Source organism: Tarenaya hassleriana, unplaced genomic scaffold (genome assembly GCF_000463585.1).
Source record: "Tarenaya hassleriana unplaced genomic scaffold, ASM46358v1 Cleome21, whole genome shotgun sequence".
Taxonomy (NCBI): Eukaryota; Viridiplantae; Streptophyta; class Magnoliopsida; order Brassicales; family Cleomaceae; genus Tarenaya; species Tarenaya hassleriana.
This window is the reverse complement of record NW_010965451.1, coordinates 2,214,345-2,227,934: the sequence shown is the minus strand read 5'-3', so window position 1 is coordinate 2,227,934 and position 13,590 is coordinate 2,214,345. Positions and strand designations below refer to the sequence as shown.

At 38.3% G+C, this 13,590-nt stretch overlaps 3 protein-coding genes and 1 long non-coding RNA gene across 5 annotated transcripts in view; 3 read left to right on the top strand and 1 right to left on the bottom strand.

The window, feature by feature from the left end:
- Positions 1 to 922, top strand: part of LOC104814568 (SNW/SKI-interacting protein-like) — a 3,200-nt gene extending 2,278 nt beyond the window's left edge. The window contains 1 exon segment of the mRNA XM_019202627.1: positions 1 to 922. Within this exon segment, the coding sequence (XP_019058172.1) occupies positions 1 to 678 (678 nt within the window). The 3' untranslated portion in view covers positions 679 to 922.
- A 487-nt stretch (positions 923 to 1,409) lies between these two features.
- Positions 1,410 to 3,094, top strand: LOC104814567 (pentatricopeptide repeat-containing protein At1g77170). Its single transcript, XM_010542677.1, has one exon. The coding sequence runs from the start codon at positions 1,444 to 1,446 to the stop codon at positions 2,848 to 2,850; it is 1,407 nt and encodes a 468-aa protein (XP_010540979.1). The 5' UTR covers positions 1,410 to 1,443; the 3' UTR covers positions 2,851 to 3,094.
- A 454-nt stretch (positions 3,095 to 3,548) lies between these two features.
- Positions 3,549 to 8,933, top strand: LOC104814565 (cell division cycle protein 27 homolog B-like). 2 transcript variants are annotated; one of them, XM_010542674.1, is made up of 17 exons: positions 3,549 to 3,732; positions 4,061 to 4,162; positions 4,292 to 4,364; positions 4,481 to 4,590; positions 4,733 to 4,779; positions 4,895 to 4,992; positions 5,243 to 5,532; positions 5,962 to 6,117; positions 6,264 to 6,477; positions 6,617 to 6,840; positions 6,935 to 7,000; positions 7,196 to 7,315; positions 7,476 to 7,552; positions 7,626 to 7,745; positions 7,850 to 8,069; positions 8,168 to 8,449; positions 8,548 to 8,933. In XM_010542674.1, exons 1-17 carry the CDS (start codon positions 3,628 to 3,630, stop codon positions 8,596 to 8,598), a joined length of 2,355 nt encoding a protein of 784 aa, XP_010540976.1. In that variant the 5' UTR covers positions 3,549 to 3,627; the 3' UTR covers positions 8,599 to 8,933. The 2 variants fall into 2 exon arrangements, with proteins under 2 accessions (XP_010540976.1, XP_010540977.1); XM_010542675.1 differs by lacking the exon at positions 4,061 to 4,162.
- LOC104814566 lies at positions 8,889 to 9,758 on the bottom strand. Its single transcript, XR_771926.1, has 2 exons — positions 9,636 to 9,758; positions 8,889 to 9,467 (listed from the first exon to the last, which is right to left on the bottom strand). It is a non-coding gene; the product is annotated as an uncharacterized LOC104814566 (long non-coding RNA).
- Between the last annotated feature and the right edge of the window lie 3,832 nt (positions 9,759 to 13,590).

Sequence of the window (13,590 nt, the reverse complement as noted above, 5' to 3'; positions counted from 1 at the left end):
GACTTCCCCAAGGAGAATAGAGAGGAAAGGGAAGAGCGTCTTCAGAGGGAGAAGATCCGTGAAGAACGCCGGAGGGAGAGAGAGAGGGAGAGAAGGTTGGAGGCGAAGGATGCGGCTATGGGTAAGAAGAGCAAGATCACGAGGGACAGAGACCGTGATATCAGCGAGAAAGTCGCTCTCGGAATGGCATCTACCGGGACGAGGGGCGGTGAAGTTATGTATGACCAACGTCTGTTTAACCAAGACAAAGGAATGGACTCTGGTTTTGCAACCGACGACCAGTACAACGTATACGACAAGGGCTTGTTCACAGCACAGCCAACTCTTTCGACCCTTTACAAGCCAAAGAAAGATATGGACGAAGAGATGTACGGAAACGCCGACGAACAGCTAGAGAAGCTCATGAAGACGGACAGGTTCAAACCGGACAAAGGATTCACCGGAACATCAGAGAAATCGGGCAAGAGAGAGAGACCGGTGGAGTTTGAGAAGGAAGCCGAGGAAGCAGATCCCTTTGGTCTGGACCAGTTCTTGACAGAAGTGAAGAAAGGTAAGAAAGCGATGGAGAAAGTCGGGTCTGGAGGAACGATGAGGGCAAGTGGCGGGTCCTCGAGGGATGACTATGGTGGTGGGTCGAGCCGGAGCAGGATCGGGTTCGAGCGTGGCAGCGGCCGTTAAATCTACTCTGCTCAAGCCATAGATATTACAAATTCTATCTGGGTATGGATTTCCGATAGATTATTCTGACCATTTTGGGTTGGGCTGTCGAATTTGCAGGAGGGTTTAAGTTTAAGAAAGGTTTATGTTCCTTGCAGTTATGTTTGCTTTCTTGCCTTCTTGTTGGTTGGAAGCGGGTTTTATGTTAAACTCTGTAACCCTTAATTTGGTTTATAAAATTCTCCGAGAGTTTATTGGGCACCTCTCTCTTTGGTTTTTACGGTTGTAATTTTTTGGGATTTACCGTCTAGGTTTTGCCAGATTTCCGTTAAACTTTGTTATCTGTCCTCTCTCGGTTAATAATCATTAACCGGTAAGTTTCATGTTTCAGGTCACAAAAAAAAAAAACACTAAGCCCAATAGGCCCATCATTGATAATATGGGCCTGATTATGCGATATTAGAAAGTCGTGGAAGGGGACTCGGGAATCGTAATTGAGCGCAATAATATTTGATTCTAATTTTATCTAGTTTTCTAAAATTAATTAAACCGTAAACCTGATAAATATCGATCCAATCGATAAAAATCATACCAAAAATTAGCTTTTTTGTTTAGTATTTGAACCGATATTAAAACCAAATCGAATTGAACCGATTAAAATTCGGTTATAATTTGGTACAATTTATATAAAATTAAATAATTAATGGGCTACCTATTTTGTTAGTGTATTGTGGGAGTGAGTGTACATTTGATATTCTTTCGTCTTCCCTCTAGCCCGTGGGCTTCATGGTACCAATACGCCAGATCCCATCACCGTCGTCCTTCCACCGTCTCTGTCATTTCTTCTCCGTGACCGCCTATGACGTCTCTCTTGTATCTTACCCACCTTCATCTACTACATCACAATCTCCTCCCGAACGAACCAAGGCCATCGCAACTCTTCTATCTAACTGCACGACCCTCTCTCATGTTCGCCAGGTTCATGCCCATCTCCTCTGTTCTCGCATTCTGGAGCTCTGCTCTCTCCCTTTCCATTGGAACAACATCATTCGAGCCTACACTCGTCAGGTTTCTCCTCTCGATGCTCTTTCGGTCTACTTCGACATGGCGAGATCCGGCATCTTGCCCGATCGTTTTACCCTTCCTATCGTACTCAAAGCTGCAGTTCAGTTTTACGACACCCAGATGGGAAAGCAGCTCCATTGCGTCGCCACGAGGCTTGGGCTTGTCCGAAATGAGTTCTGCGAGAGTGGGTTCATCACGTTGTACTGTAGGGCGGGAGAATTCGAGAATGCACGGAAACTGTTCGATGAAAATCCTCAGAGGAAGCTTGGTTCTTGGAACGCCATCATTGCGGGGTTTAGCCAAGCTGGGCGAGCCGGAGAAGCCATGGACATGTTTATGGAGATGAGAAGGGAGGGTTTCGAACCAGACGATTTCACCATGGTGTGTGTGACATCGGCATGTGGAGCCTTAGGGAACTTCAACTTGGCCTTTCAGTTGCACAAATACGTCCTCCAAGCAAGAACCCAAGACAAATCCGACATTATGATGATGAATTCGCTCGTCGACATGTACGGAAAATGCGGCCGCATGGATTTAGCGGAGAAGGTGTTCGCCAAAATGCCCGTACGAAACGTCCGGACCTGGACCTCCATGATCATGGGTTACGCCACTCACGGGAGAACGGAAGAAGCCTTTGAACGGTTCAACCAGATGAGAGAATCCGGAATCCGACCGAACCACGTCACGTTCATCGCAATCCTCACGGCCTGTGTCCATGGCGGACTTGTGGAAGAAGGGAAAACGTATTTCAGAATGATGAAGGAGGAGTTCGGTCGAGAACCGGGATTACCCCACTATGGATGCATGGTGGATCTTCTGGGCAGGGCAGGGAGGTTGAAGGAAGCCAGAGAGATGGTGGAGGGGATGCCGATGGACCCTAACGTGGTGGTGTGGGGTTGTCTGATGGGTGCGTGCGAGAAATTTGGGGACATAGAGACAGGAGAGTGGGTGGCTCAACATTTGGTCGAGCTCGAGCCGTGGAACGATGGAGTTTACGTGGTCTTGGCGAATGTGTATGCGAAGAGAGGAATGTGGGATGAGGTTGAGAGAGTGAGGAATGCCATGAAGGAGAAGAAGCTTTCCAAGCTTCCTGGTTTTAGCTATGCTTCTTCTTCTTCTTCTTCTTGATTCTTTGCCATAAGGCAAGAACACAGCACCTTTGTCTTCTCCCGGTTCTTGACTGAATCTGAAATGTGAATGTTCAATAATCTCTGTATTGATGGTTCTGTTATGCATTATGCATTGAGTTTCTGTTTGGTTTAGATTTTTCATTTGTAACAGGGACTGTATTTTTTTTGTCTTTTTTTTTTTATACAATTTGACATGGAATCTGAAAGTGAATGTTCAGTAAATCCTATACCATGGTTTACTATTTTTGGGTTTGTTTCGGAATTACGGGCGAATGGATAATAAAGTTCATTATTTTTAATTCATAATCATGTTTTTTTTGTAATTTTCCTGATTTTAGATTATAAAAATGCTAATCATGCATTTCGTGGTTAAACGGTTTTAACTTATATATATATAATTATTACAATTTGGTAACACTATTGTATTCATGGACGGATCCAATTTAATTCGCGAACATTAATACGTTTCTGATAGGTTGTTAGGTCGTTGTTCAAATGGATCCATATTAATAATAGTCATACACCATGGAATGATTATATATACGGCAGGTTATTTATTTGTTTAACTTATCTACGTGCAAAGACTACGTGAAAGGGGTTGTCACGTGCCGATTAGAATGAAAACAGAGGACCCCTCACGTGCCTCCCCGAATTTGAACTTCCCGAGTGTTAAAAAAAAAATAAAACAAAAGGGTAAAATCCGGCAGAAGGGGAGAAAACCCTCTCTCTCTCTCTCTCTCTCTCTACAATCGGGAAGGAAGAGAGGAAGATCGCCATGGAAACTATACTCGTAGACTGTGTACAGAACAGTCTTCGTCTATTCATGTACAAGAATGCCATTTTCATGTGCGAGCGTCTCTTGGCCGAGTTCCCCTCCGAGGTACCTGCTCTTTCACTCTTTCGTCTAATTCCTGAAATCGAAGAACTTCTGTTGTTGATGTGGAGATTCTGATTCCTTAGGTCGGTTTCGATTTTTATCTCTTTTTCGACTGAAGGAATGAAAATCCTCGTTGCGTGTACCGATATCGATGTCGGGTTTTTCAGCTCTTGTACTTTTGCTTCTGAATCTTTCGGTTGTTCTTTAGCTCGAAATAAGGAATGAATTCCAGAAATTTTCACTCTTTCTTCGAGATCTTCCCCTGTATTATTGTTCAGTACTGATCTGGTCTGGTTTTGGTTTCGGGTATTGTCCGACACAACTTGTTCAGAGGGCTGTTTCGGTGATAATTTCTGGAAATATCGAACTTTTGTCCCCATTGATGTCGAACTGTCGAAAGAACTTTTTGGGCGTGCCTCAAATTTTCTGCAAGGTTGGCTTTAAACTGCTTTGAAATTTGGAAATCGATGCTGAGAAAAGACTTCGTCCGTATAAGATTTGCTGTGGGGTCTTCCTGTTTATGTTCACTGCATATTTCTTAACAGGCTTTTCCCTCTTACAGATAAATTTGCAGCTATTAGCTGCCGTCTACTTGCAGAGCGGCCAAGCTTACAGCGCGTATCATCTTTTAAAGGGTGTGTTTGTAGCATTGCTTCATGTATTGTAGTGGCTGTTTTCTGCTTAGCATTTGAGTTTTTTTTTCGTTATCGTTTGCTCATCTTTGTTATTTCGGTGTTGCGATTATCTGAAGGAACACAAATGGCTCAGTCCCGCTACTTGTTTGCTTTGTCATGCTTCCATATGGATCTTCCTAATGAAGCTGCATCTGCACTTTGCCCTCCTAATGAACCTGGTGCGGAGGTATTTAATGATCTGTGAAGTGAATTCTTTTTTTTGTTCAGGCATCACTTGGATAATGCCAGACAGTATTTTGTCTTGTTGCTTTCATTTGTTTCACTTAAGGAGATCTATCCATTTCCTTGTGTCTGTGACTGTTTTGCAGATCCCAAATGGTGCTGCTGGGCATTACCTTCTTGGACTTGTTTACAAGTTTGTCCCCTTCCCTTTTCTTTTTAAATTTTCCTATTATACTTAGGTTTCTTGCTTTTGGATGATTTCATGTGTCTGCTTAGATGGTTTCTCATCTTCAATGGTAACTTTTCAGGTTAACTGACCGGAAGAAGAATGCTGTTCAGCAATTTAGGCAAGCCTTGACTATAGATCCGCTACTCTGGGGTGCATACGAGGAATTATGTGCACTAGGTGAGTGGGATCCTTCTTTTTATCTTTTATTGTGTGTTTTTTTGTGATATTTTCCTCACAGTGGGAACGAGTCGTTAGCCGTGACTTGAAGTTGTTGCAAATCCTGGAAGATTTAACTCAACCGCAATGAGTTATGAGTGAAGAAACGAAGAATTCATGCAGCTGATCCCAAATAAACTTGGGATTAAAGCGATGATGAGTTTCCTCACAGTTTCGAGCCGTCATTCTTTTTTTTTTTTATGTTCTTCAGGAGCTGCTGAGGAAGCAACTGCAGTTTTTGATGAAGCAGCTGCTCTCTCAATTCAAAAGCAGTACATGCAACAATTGTCAACTTCCCACAGCATAAATGCAGCCAATGAGGAATGTGATTTCGTGGTGCCTAATAAAAACTTTAGTTCTGAAGATCCTAGTCCAAGGCAATCAAAACTCACCCAAGGCAATAGCCTTAAAGATATCTCTGGAAATTACCATGCCCATGGCCTTAATGGTGGTGCATCGAATATGGCATTGTATAATACTCCTTCGCCGGTGGCTTCACAGGTAATGTAACGCAAAAACCCTGATTGATGGTTATATGTTAGCAGCATTTTCTTCAAGTAATTCTGAATAATCTCTTGCATGTCAGCGTTCACTTCATCTGATGTTTAATTTCTCAGCCACTTTCAGATCTTGGATATCATTCTTTATGCTTTTATAATGTATGCTTTCGGTATGAATGATGGGTATGTTAATCTTGTTAACACTTTTAAGCACCATGTTCTAGTCTCTTGCATTGTCTGTATGGGCCATGGCATAACCAAACCTTTTATTTGGTCAAGCAAATTTCATATCTTAAAACACTATTTATTTTGTTACTTTGACGGAAATGCTTGAAACATTCACTCTGAAATTATAGCTCAGTTGTATTCGCACGGAGGGATTTATTTGGTTTATCTTGTTCTCTAATTCCCCAAACTGTTAAACCTGTAGCTATCTGGTATAGCTCCACCGCCACTTTTCCGGAATGTGCAGCCGGCTGGGCCAAATCCAATCTCTCTTACATCTGAAAGTTCTCCGAAATCCACGGTAAACTCTACTATTCAAGCTCCCCGAAGGAAGTTTGTGGATGAAGGAAAGCTAAGGAAGGTTAGTGTGCGTGTATCTGGGTATAACAGATTATTGGTGGCTTGTTGCTTACCTTTTTTACTGTAGCGTTCCTATCATTGCATTGGTTCTGATATTCAGTTGGACTGGCTTTTTCACATTGAAGAGCATGTGTCTTATTTTTGTAGATTTCGGGTAGGCTGTTCTCGGATTCTGGTCCACGAAGGAGTACAAGACTGTCTGCAGATTCGGGGGCAAACAGTAACTCCAATGTTTCAGCAGTTAGTGGAAATGGAAACACCTCTTCAAAATATCTGGGAGCTTCTAAATTGAGTTATTTGGCACTTCGGTCTGTGACAGTTCGCAAGGGACAGTCTTGGGCAAATGAAAATATAGATGAAGGTGGTTCTACTCCATGCAATATATTGCTTGTTTTGTTTAAGTCCTGGATGAGCATTATGATTAACATCTAATCTTAGTCTCATTTTGATTGCCAGCGTTGGTGTAATACACTAACCGTCTTCTGTTTTGATTGATTTAGGGGTTCGAAATGAACCTTTTGACGATTCACGGCCCAACACTGCCTCAACAACTGGTTCAGTTACTTCCAATGATGCCAAATTCCATGAACAAGAAGAAGCAGCAGCATCTGTTGGTAGCACAACATTGAACATCCAAAGAATCACAAGTGGTGCTTCTGAAATATTAAGCCTCCTAAGGATCCTCGGGGAAGGGTATAGATTGTCATGCCTGTATAGATGTCAGGTAAACGCAATCTCTTACTCTTGAATAATGGATGGTCAGATTATACGTTTTAAGGCATTATGTCATTTATCTTTTTTATTCTGGGTGCTTTCAGGAGGCTCTGGATATGTATACCAAGCTACCACATAAGCATTACAATACAGGTTGGGTTCTTTCCCAGGTAATATGTGGATCTCTTATGTCTTACGGCTGTTGACGTTTTTGCCTTTATATTACCTGTCTGGGAACCATCTCATTACGGTTTGGTGCATGTGTATGGATTTTTTGAACAATTAACTTGAATGAAAGTCATAGTCTGACTACCAAAGTTTAACACTCTACTGGGTTTTAAACACTAACTGCTCTTTGAATGCAGGTCGGAAAAGCGTACTTTGAGTTAATAGACTATTTGGAAGCTGAAAGGGCTTTCCATCTTGCCCGCCAGGCATCTCCTTATAGCTTAGAAGGAATGGACATATACTCTACTGTCCTCTATGTGAGCTCGTTTTCTTTTCTGGTTTCTGAAAAAGTACTCATTCTCCTCCGACAGAACTCAATTGCGATGATGCATTACTTTCGGCTTAGGATGTTGTTGTTGTTGTTGCATTAATTCCATGCGATGGCATATTGAACCAGTACGTACTCATTTCTCGCAGCATTTGAAGGAAGATATGAAGCTATGTTACCTGGCTCAGGAACTAATGTCAACTGATCGCTTAGCTCCCCAATCTTGGTACCTTTTTTCTCTTATTTCTTGCATCTTGTCGGTAGTAATCTAATATATTAACTGACCAAAATATGTTTAGGATTGCTATGGGAAACTGTTATAGTTTGCGAAAGGACCATGAAACTTCACTGAAGAATTTCCAACGAGCTGTGCAACTGAATCCAAAATTTGCATATGCGCACACCTTATGTGGCCACGAGTATGGAATCTCTGCTATCCATTTCAGTTCAGTTTCGATTTTTATATGCGAATGAATCTCATCTGTTTGGTCTTAATCTTCTGTCTCTTGACTCTTTGTGGTAGACTTTCGACTCTCGAGGATTATGAGAACGGAATGAGATGTTACCAAAACGCCCTTCACGTAGATACAAGGCACTATAACGCTTGGTATGGGCTTGGAATGACCTACCTACGGCAAGAGAAGTTCGAGTTATCAGAGCATCACTTCAGAATGGCTTTCCTGATAAATTCAAGTTCTTCTGTTATAATGTCTTATCTGGGGACAGCTTTACATGCCTTAAGTGTTAAGTCCTCTTACTTTGATTCATTTTCAGCCTACAAGAAACCGAAATTATGTAAAACCTCTGATTCTTGTCTTTCTTTAACATTTTGGTCTATCAGAGAAGCGAGGAAGCCATTGAGACAATGGAGAGAGCTATTCAAGCAGACAAGAAAAACCCTCTACCAATGTACCAGAAAGCTAACATTCTGGTCAGTTTGGAAAGATACGATGAAGCTATAGAGGTTCTAGAGGAGCTCAAAGGGTATGCACCGTGCGAAAGCAGTGTGTATGCATTGATGGGTAGGATCTATAAACGTCGAAACATGCACGATAAGGCCATGCTTCACTTCGGTCTTGCTCTGGATATGAAACCTCCTGCTGCAGATGTTGCAGCCATAAAGGTGTGAGACTCTATATTGTTCATATATATATCACCATGAACCAAGAATTGTGTGAGATCGATTTTGCTACTGTTGATCTGATCATTGTATCTGAACAGGCTGCAATGGAGAAGTTGCATGTTCCTGATGAGATGGAAGACAGCCCATGAAAAAGACTTTCCTGCGCAGGAGAACCATGGAGAAGAAGCTAGGGTTCCACTTCCACAGGTGTAATAACCTGGCTCTGAGTGATGAATCTGAAATCTGAATGCAAGGAAGAGGTGTTTGACTTCAGGATCCGAGTTTGTAATTCAAAAGGGTTTTTGTAGTTTTGACCTCAAACCCTACAAAAGAAAAACCACAAGGAAGGCTGGCTACCACATGAGATTAGGGTTTATGGTCATGTATCATTATTATGTTAGGATTGTATCTTATGTTGTAACGGACCGACCCTGAAAACTAAACCATAATCAAATATATAAAATATGATTCCCCATTACATTAAGATATTTCACATCATCTTCATCTAGAAAAAAAAAAACTAGGGTTCATTCATTCATGCATGGTGATGAAGCTTGGAGAAACTCCCCCATTCTCTGAGCCATCACCTGCAGACCGGTCGTAACGAATGAATCCAAATCCTTGAGCCTCCATCCCGCAGGCGGTTCGACCTCATACTTCCACTCGATCCCACACCCTTCGCCCATCCGGACCACCTTCATGGTCGAGACATAGCCGTTGAACCCGACGTTCCCATCGATGATGGAGTAGGTCAGAGCCATCTGGTCGTGGTCTATCCGAAGAAGCTTCTGCTTGGTCCAGTTCTGTCCGGTCCTGTCTTTGTCGAGCGGAGTGATGAAGCCGGCGCAGTGACGGACGCAGCCAGGCTGTCCTAAGATGCCTTCGGAGTGGACGCACGTCTTCAGCGTCGGAAACACCACTTGTTCAGTCCGCAAAAATCTTCGAGGAGTGGCCACACTTGCTCTGCTCTCGCCCCTTTTATCTCTGCCACTGCCTTACCCTCCCATTTTGTCCTCTCCTGTTCGAAAACATCCATTCTTGTTTAGGACAGCCCTACCGTTTCTAAATTTCTACGAATCTATGTTTGAATCATTTCTAGTCCTTTTTATAGAATATTTGGTGAACTAATGTTCTGTGAACGTATATAAAATCTAGGTTTTTCTTTGGCATATAAAAGATAACTTACCATGCAAGAAAGCTAATGTCCCCTTCTGCTCTCTCAATGCTTTGCTTGTGAAGCTCAAGACATGAAGGAGAAGAAGAAGGTTTTGGTTCGGTTATAGTAAGATTCGAGATTTGGTTTGGTGGAAGAGAAACGATGCCGATATGTTGATAAGGCAAATTGTGTGGTACTCTCATTAGTTCATCACGTGTTGAAATTAATTTAACACGTGCCGAAATAGGTCCTGTCTGACAGTCCATAGGCCTCTCGTGAAGGAACGATAGGTTTTTGGACGATTACCATAGTAATTTATGTGGTTTGTTTTTACGTGAATACTAAAAACAAAAACAAAACAGAAATAATATCTAAAAAACGTAAAATCTTGTATAAAATATATAATTCGTTAAAAAATTATACAAAAACTCAACTTGATAATTTAACCGGTGAAATGAGAACGCAAAACTTCTGTCCATCCCGAGTTCGAATTTCAAGTTGTGGAGGGGAACGCATATTCTAATTAAATTGTTTGTTCCAAATTTCGAGATTAGTTTTGGATATCGGCTTATAATATCCGATTACCAAAAAAAAAGTGATACAAAATACATTAACTAAAAAAATCTTAAGAAATTTTTTTAATTTATTTAGACGATCATTAACAATGTAAATCTAATGATGTTTTTGTGACGACAATATTAGCGTCATATTATAAAAAATTATCACGTCAGTAAAAAATGCACAAAACACACACTTATATATAATTTACATAATTATATACATATATATTTATACCTAACCTATACATACACAAAAATATTCGCATATTTACACACAAACAAATAAATATACATACGTACACAAAAATACTCCTTATACACATATACAATATTCACATAAAAAGAACTTATATACACATACATATACATATGCATCTGCATATATATATATACATATACATATCTATGCGTATAGTTTATATACCTATATATGTGTATAAGCCTGCACATATATGTGTGTATGGGTATATGTATAACTTTGCATGTGTATAAGTGTATATATTGGTATAAATATTATATATGTATACATGTGTTTAAGTATATACATATATATTATATAAACATGTATATGTGTATATATATGTTTTTGGTAGTATTTTTATGACGTGTCAATTTTGTTATCCTCACAATTTTTATGGTATATATGAGTCTATAACGATGACGTAGCGCTGATTCTAATTCTCGGTGAGCGATATCAATCGCCGGTGACGATTTCCGTTTGAACGTGTAAAAAAAGGAAGTTTTTAAGGAATTGAAGCATTTATATGAGAATTGTTATATATAATATTAAAATAAAAATACATAAAATAAATTATCTACTTATAATATATATATATATATACATGCACACATACATTAAATCATTCAAGGCAAATTGAAATGAATAAATTTGCAATATTAAATTGGATGTTTGCCTTATATTGCCATACATACATACATATATATATATATATATATATATATATATATGTTGTTGTGATGTGTGTGAATTAATGTCCTAATAGATATCGCCGTTGGACCATCTTTAGTCGCTTTCTTTCCTTCCATCAAAGTTTTTAAATTCCACACTTCTAATAAATATGATTTTGGAATAACATTACTTCGCATTTAAGTTTGTTTCCCACCGAAAACATTGCGTCTATCAACGAGTTTTGTATATCGATTTGTACTATAAAAAGAGCGCATGTATCGATTATAGTGATTTAGATTTATTGAAATTTTAATTGGATATTATAACATAAGACAAGACAACAAATATATCATAATATCCCACTAGATCCTATAATTGAGGAACATAGTATAGTGGATTAAAGAGCTTATCTATAACACCTAACAAGAACACGGAAAATATATTATAAGAAAAATAAAAAAAACTCCATTATTAATTTCCTTTAAAATCGTAGGCCACATAAACAATTGGATCTTCACACCCAATAAAAGTCAGTCCAAGGAAGGAGGCCTACCAAATAAAAGGAGAAAAAAAAAAGAACTCGCCTTTCAAATAATAGAAAAATTCTTTTAACCAAAATAATGAATGTTTGGTATATATAATATCTAATTGATAGAATTTTGTATTATTATGGACAAATATTTCTGTAGTGCCAAAAAAACAGAGAGAAACATCTCTCTAAAATAATATAATTTGGACTGTCTTATTTTTTTGTGCTATTTTTATATTTGTTTCAAATATCTGAAAGATTATGAATCTATCATTATTTATGTTGTCTATTTAAAATTAATTTGGGACAAAAAATTCTTAAACTTCAAATACAAAATATTTTCTGAGTTCTAATATCGAATTTCCTCCGAAATATCTTTGCGATTTTTCTTTTAAAATTTTGTTGAATTTGAGAATTTTGCGAAGGAAATCGAAAAGGAGTGTCGTTTTCAACGATAATAAGTTTTATTTTTTTTTAGTTGGAAACTGCACGTCGTTTTCACGTACTCCTCGGCCGCGACTGTGTGCACGTCTCGTCGTTTGCCACTCAAGCAGTGGATCTCCTTCAAATAAATTTAATATTGAATTGAACGCCAAAATAAATGTAATAAATCTAATAAACCTTAATGGGATTAGATTTTGTAACGGTAAAATATAACAGCTAAGCTTTCGACAAAGAGATTGTGATTGGACCTCCACGGCAGAGATGCCACGTGTCTTTTCTTGTTTCATAATTTATGACACCAAAATATAATGATTGCATCTCGCTTATTAGTACGTGTGAGGTGTGAGTTCAATCTTCCAAGATACAAACAAATAGTCTACAGTGATATAATACATAGCTAAATGTTTAGATTTTTAAATGAAATTTTCCGGTTATATTATTGTTTGGCTTGGTTTGTAATTTTTTAAAGTTTTTTTTTTGTATATGCACATTGGTTTATTTATTATCGTTTTTAAACGACAAAATTATTCTGAATACATACATACATATATATATATATATATTAATTATGTACCACGTGGTAGCAGAGTAAAAATATTTTTATTCGTTATTGTTTGATGGTATGAATTTGAATCCCAAGAAAATCATACGATAAATTTTCATTTGAATCTATTTCGAATTTTCAATTAAACGAAAATGCAAGGTATTATATGTTATTCAATCATATAAAACATCAAGATAAGAAAAAGAAAACGAAAGTGTTTTCGGTCGCCTTAGTGGCCACGGCAACGGTCTCATTTTGTTAATCAACTTTTAGGGCATGACTTTATATATATATATTATATATATATGATGAAAAGCCAGGAGGACATAATCACCGAAGGGACACTCTTGTAATTGTACCTTCAACAATTAATGTTGCATCCGAATCTCATCACACAATTCTTATACATATCAGCTACCCAAACTTCTGACAATATAAACAAACATTTTTTCAGAAACCATATAAAAGTTCCATATATATATATATATATAAATGTTTCTTAGTAAATGCTCTATGTGTAAATGATTGTTGGTTTTCTTAATTCCTACTCTTTGTAACAATAATATGATATCCCTCGCCCTTCATCCCCATCATACAACCTCTGCAAAAAAAAAATATGATCTATATATGGATAAGGATTTTTAAACCGTTATTTATGTCAACAAAAATTGGTTAGCATACAAAAAAAAACATTACGAAATGTCGGATAGAAATTTTGGATTCCGCAAAAAAAATAAAAAGCAATCAAAGCAAAATAAAGAAACCTTCATTATTGGTCCGACCTTTTCTTAAAAATAATAAAATAAGAATAACTAGCTTTTTTTCCTAAAGTTGTGGTTTTAGGTAATTTTCCTTTTGTTAACACTTGAAAAATCCAAATATTATTCATTTTACTCATTCTATTTAAACAAATTAATTTATCGCCCTTTAAATACCCCATCCCCTTCTCCCTCCTTCCACAACCGATAACCCTGGAGAAAAAAAAACATAAACATTCC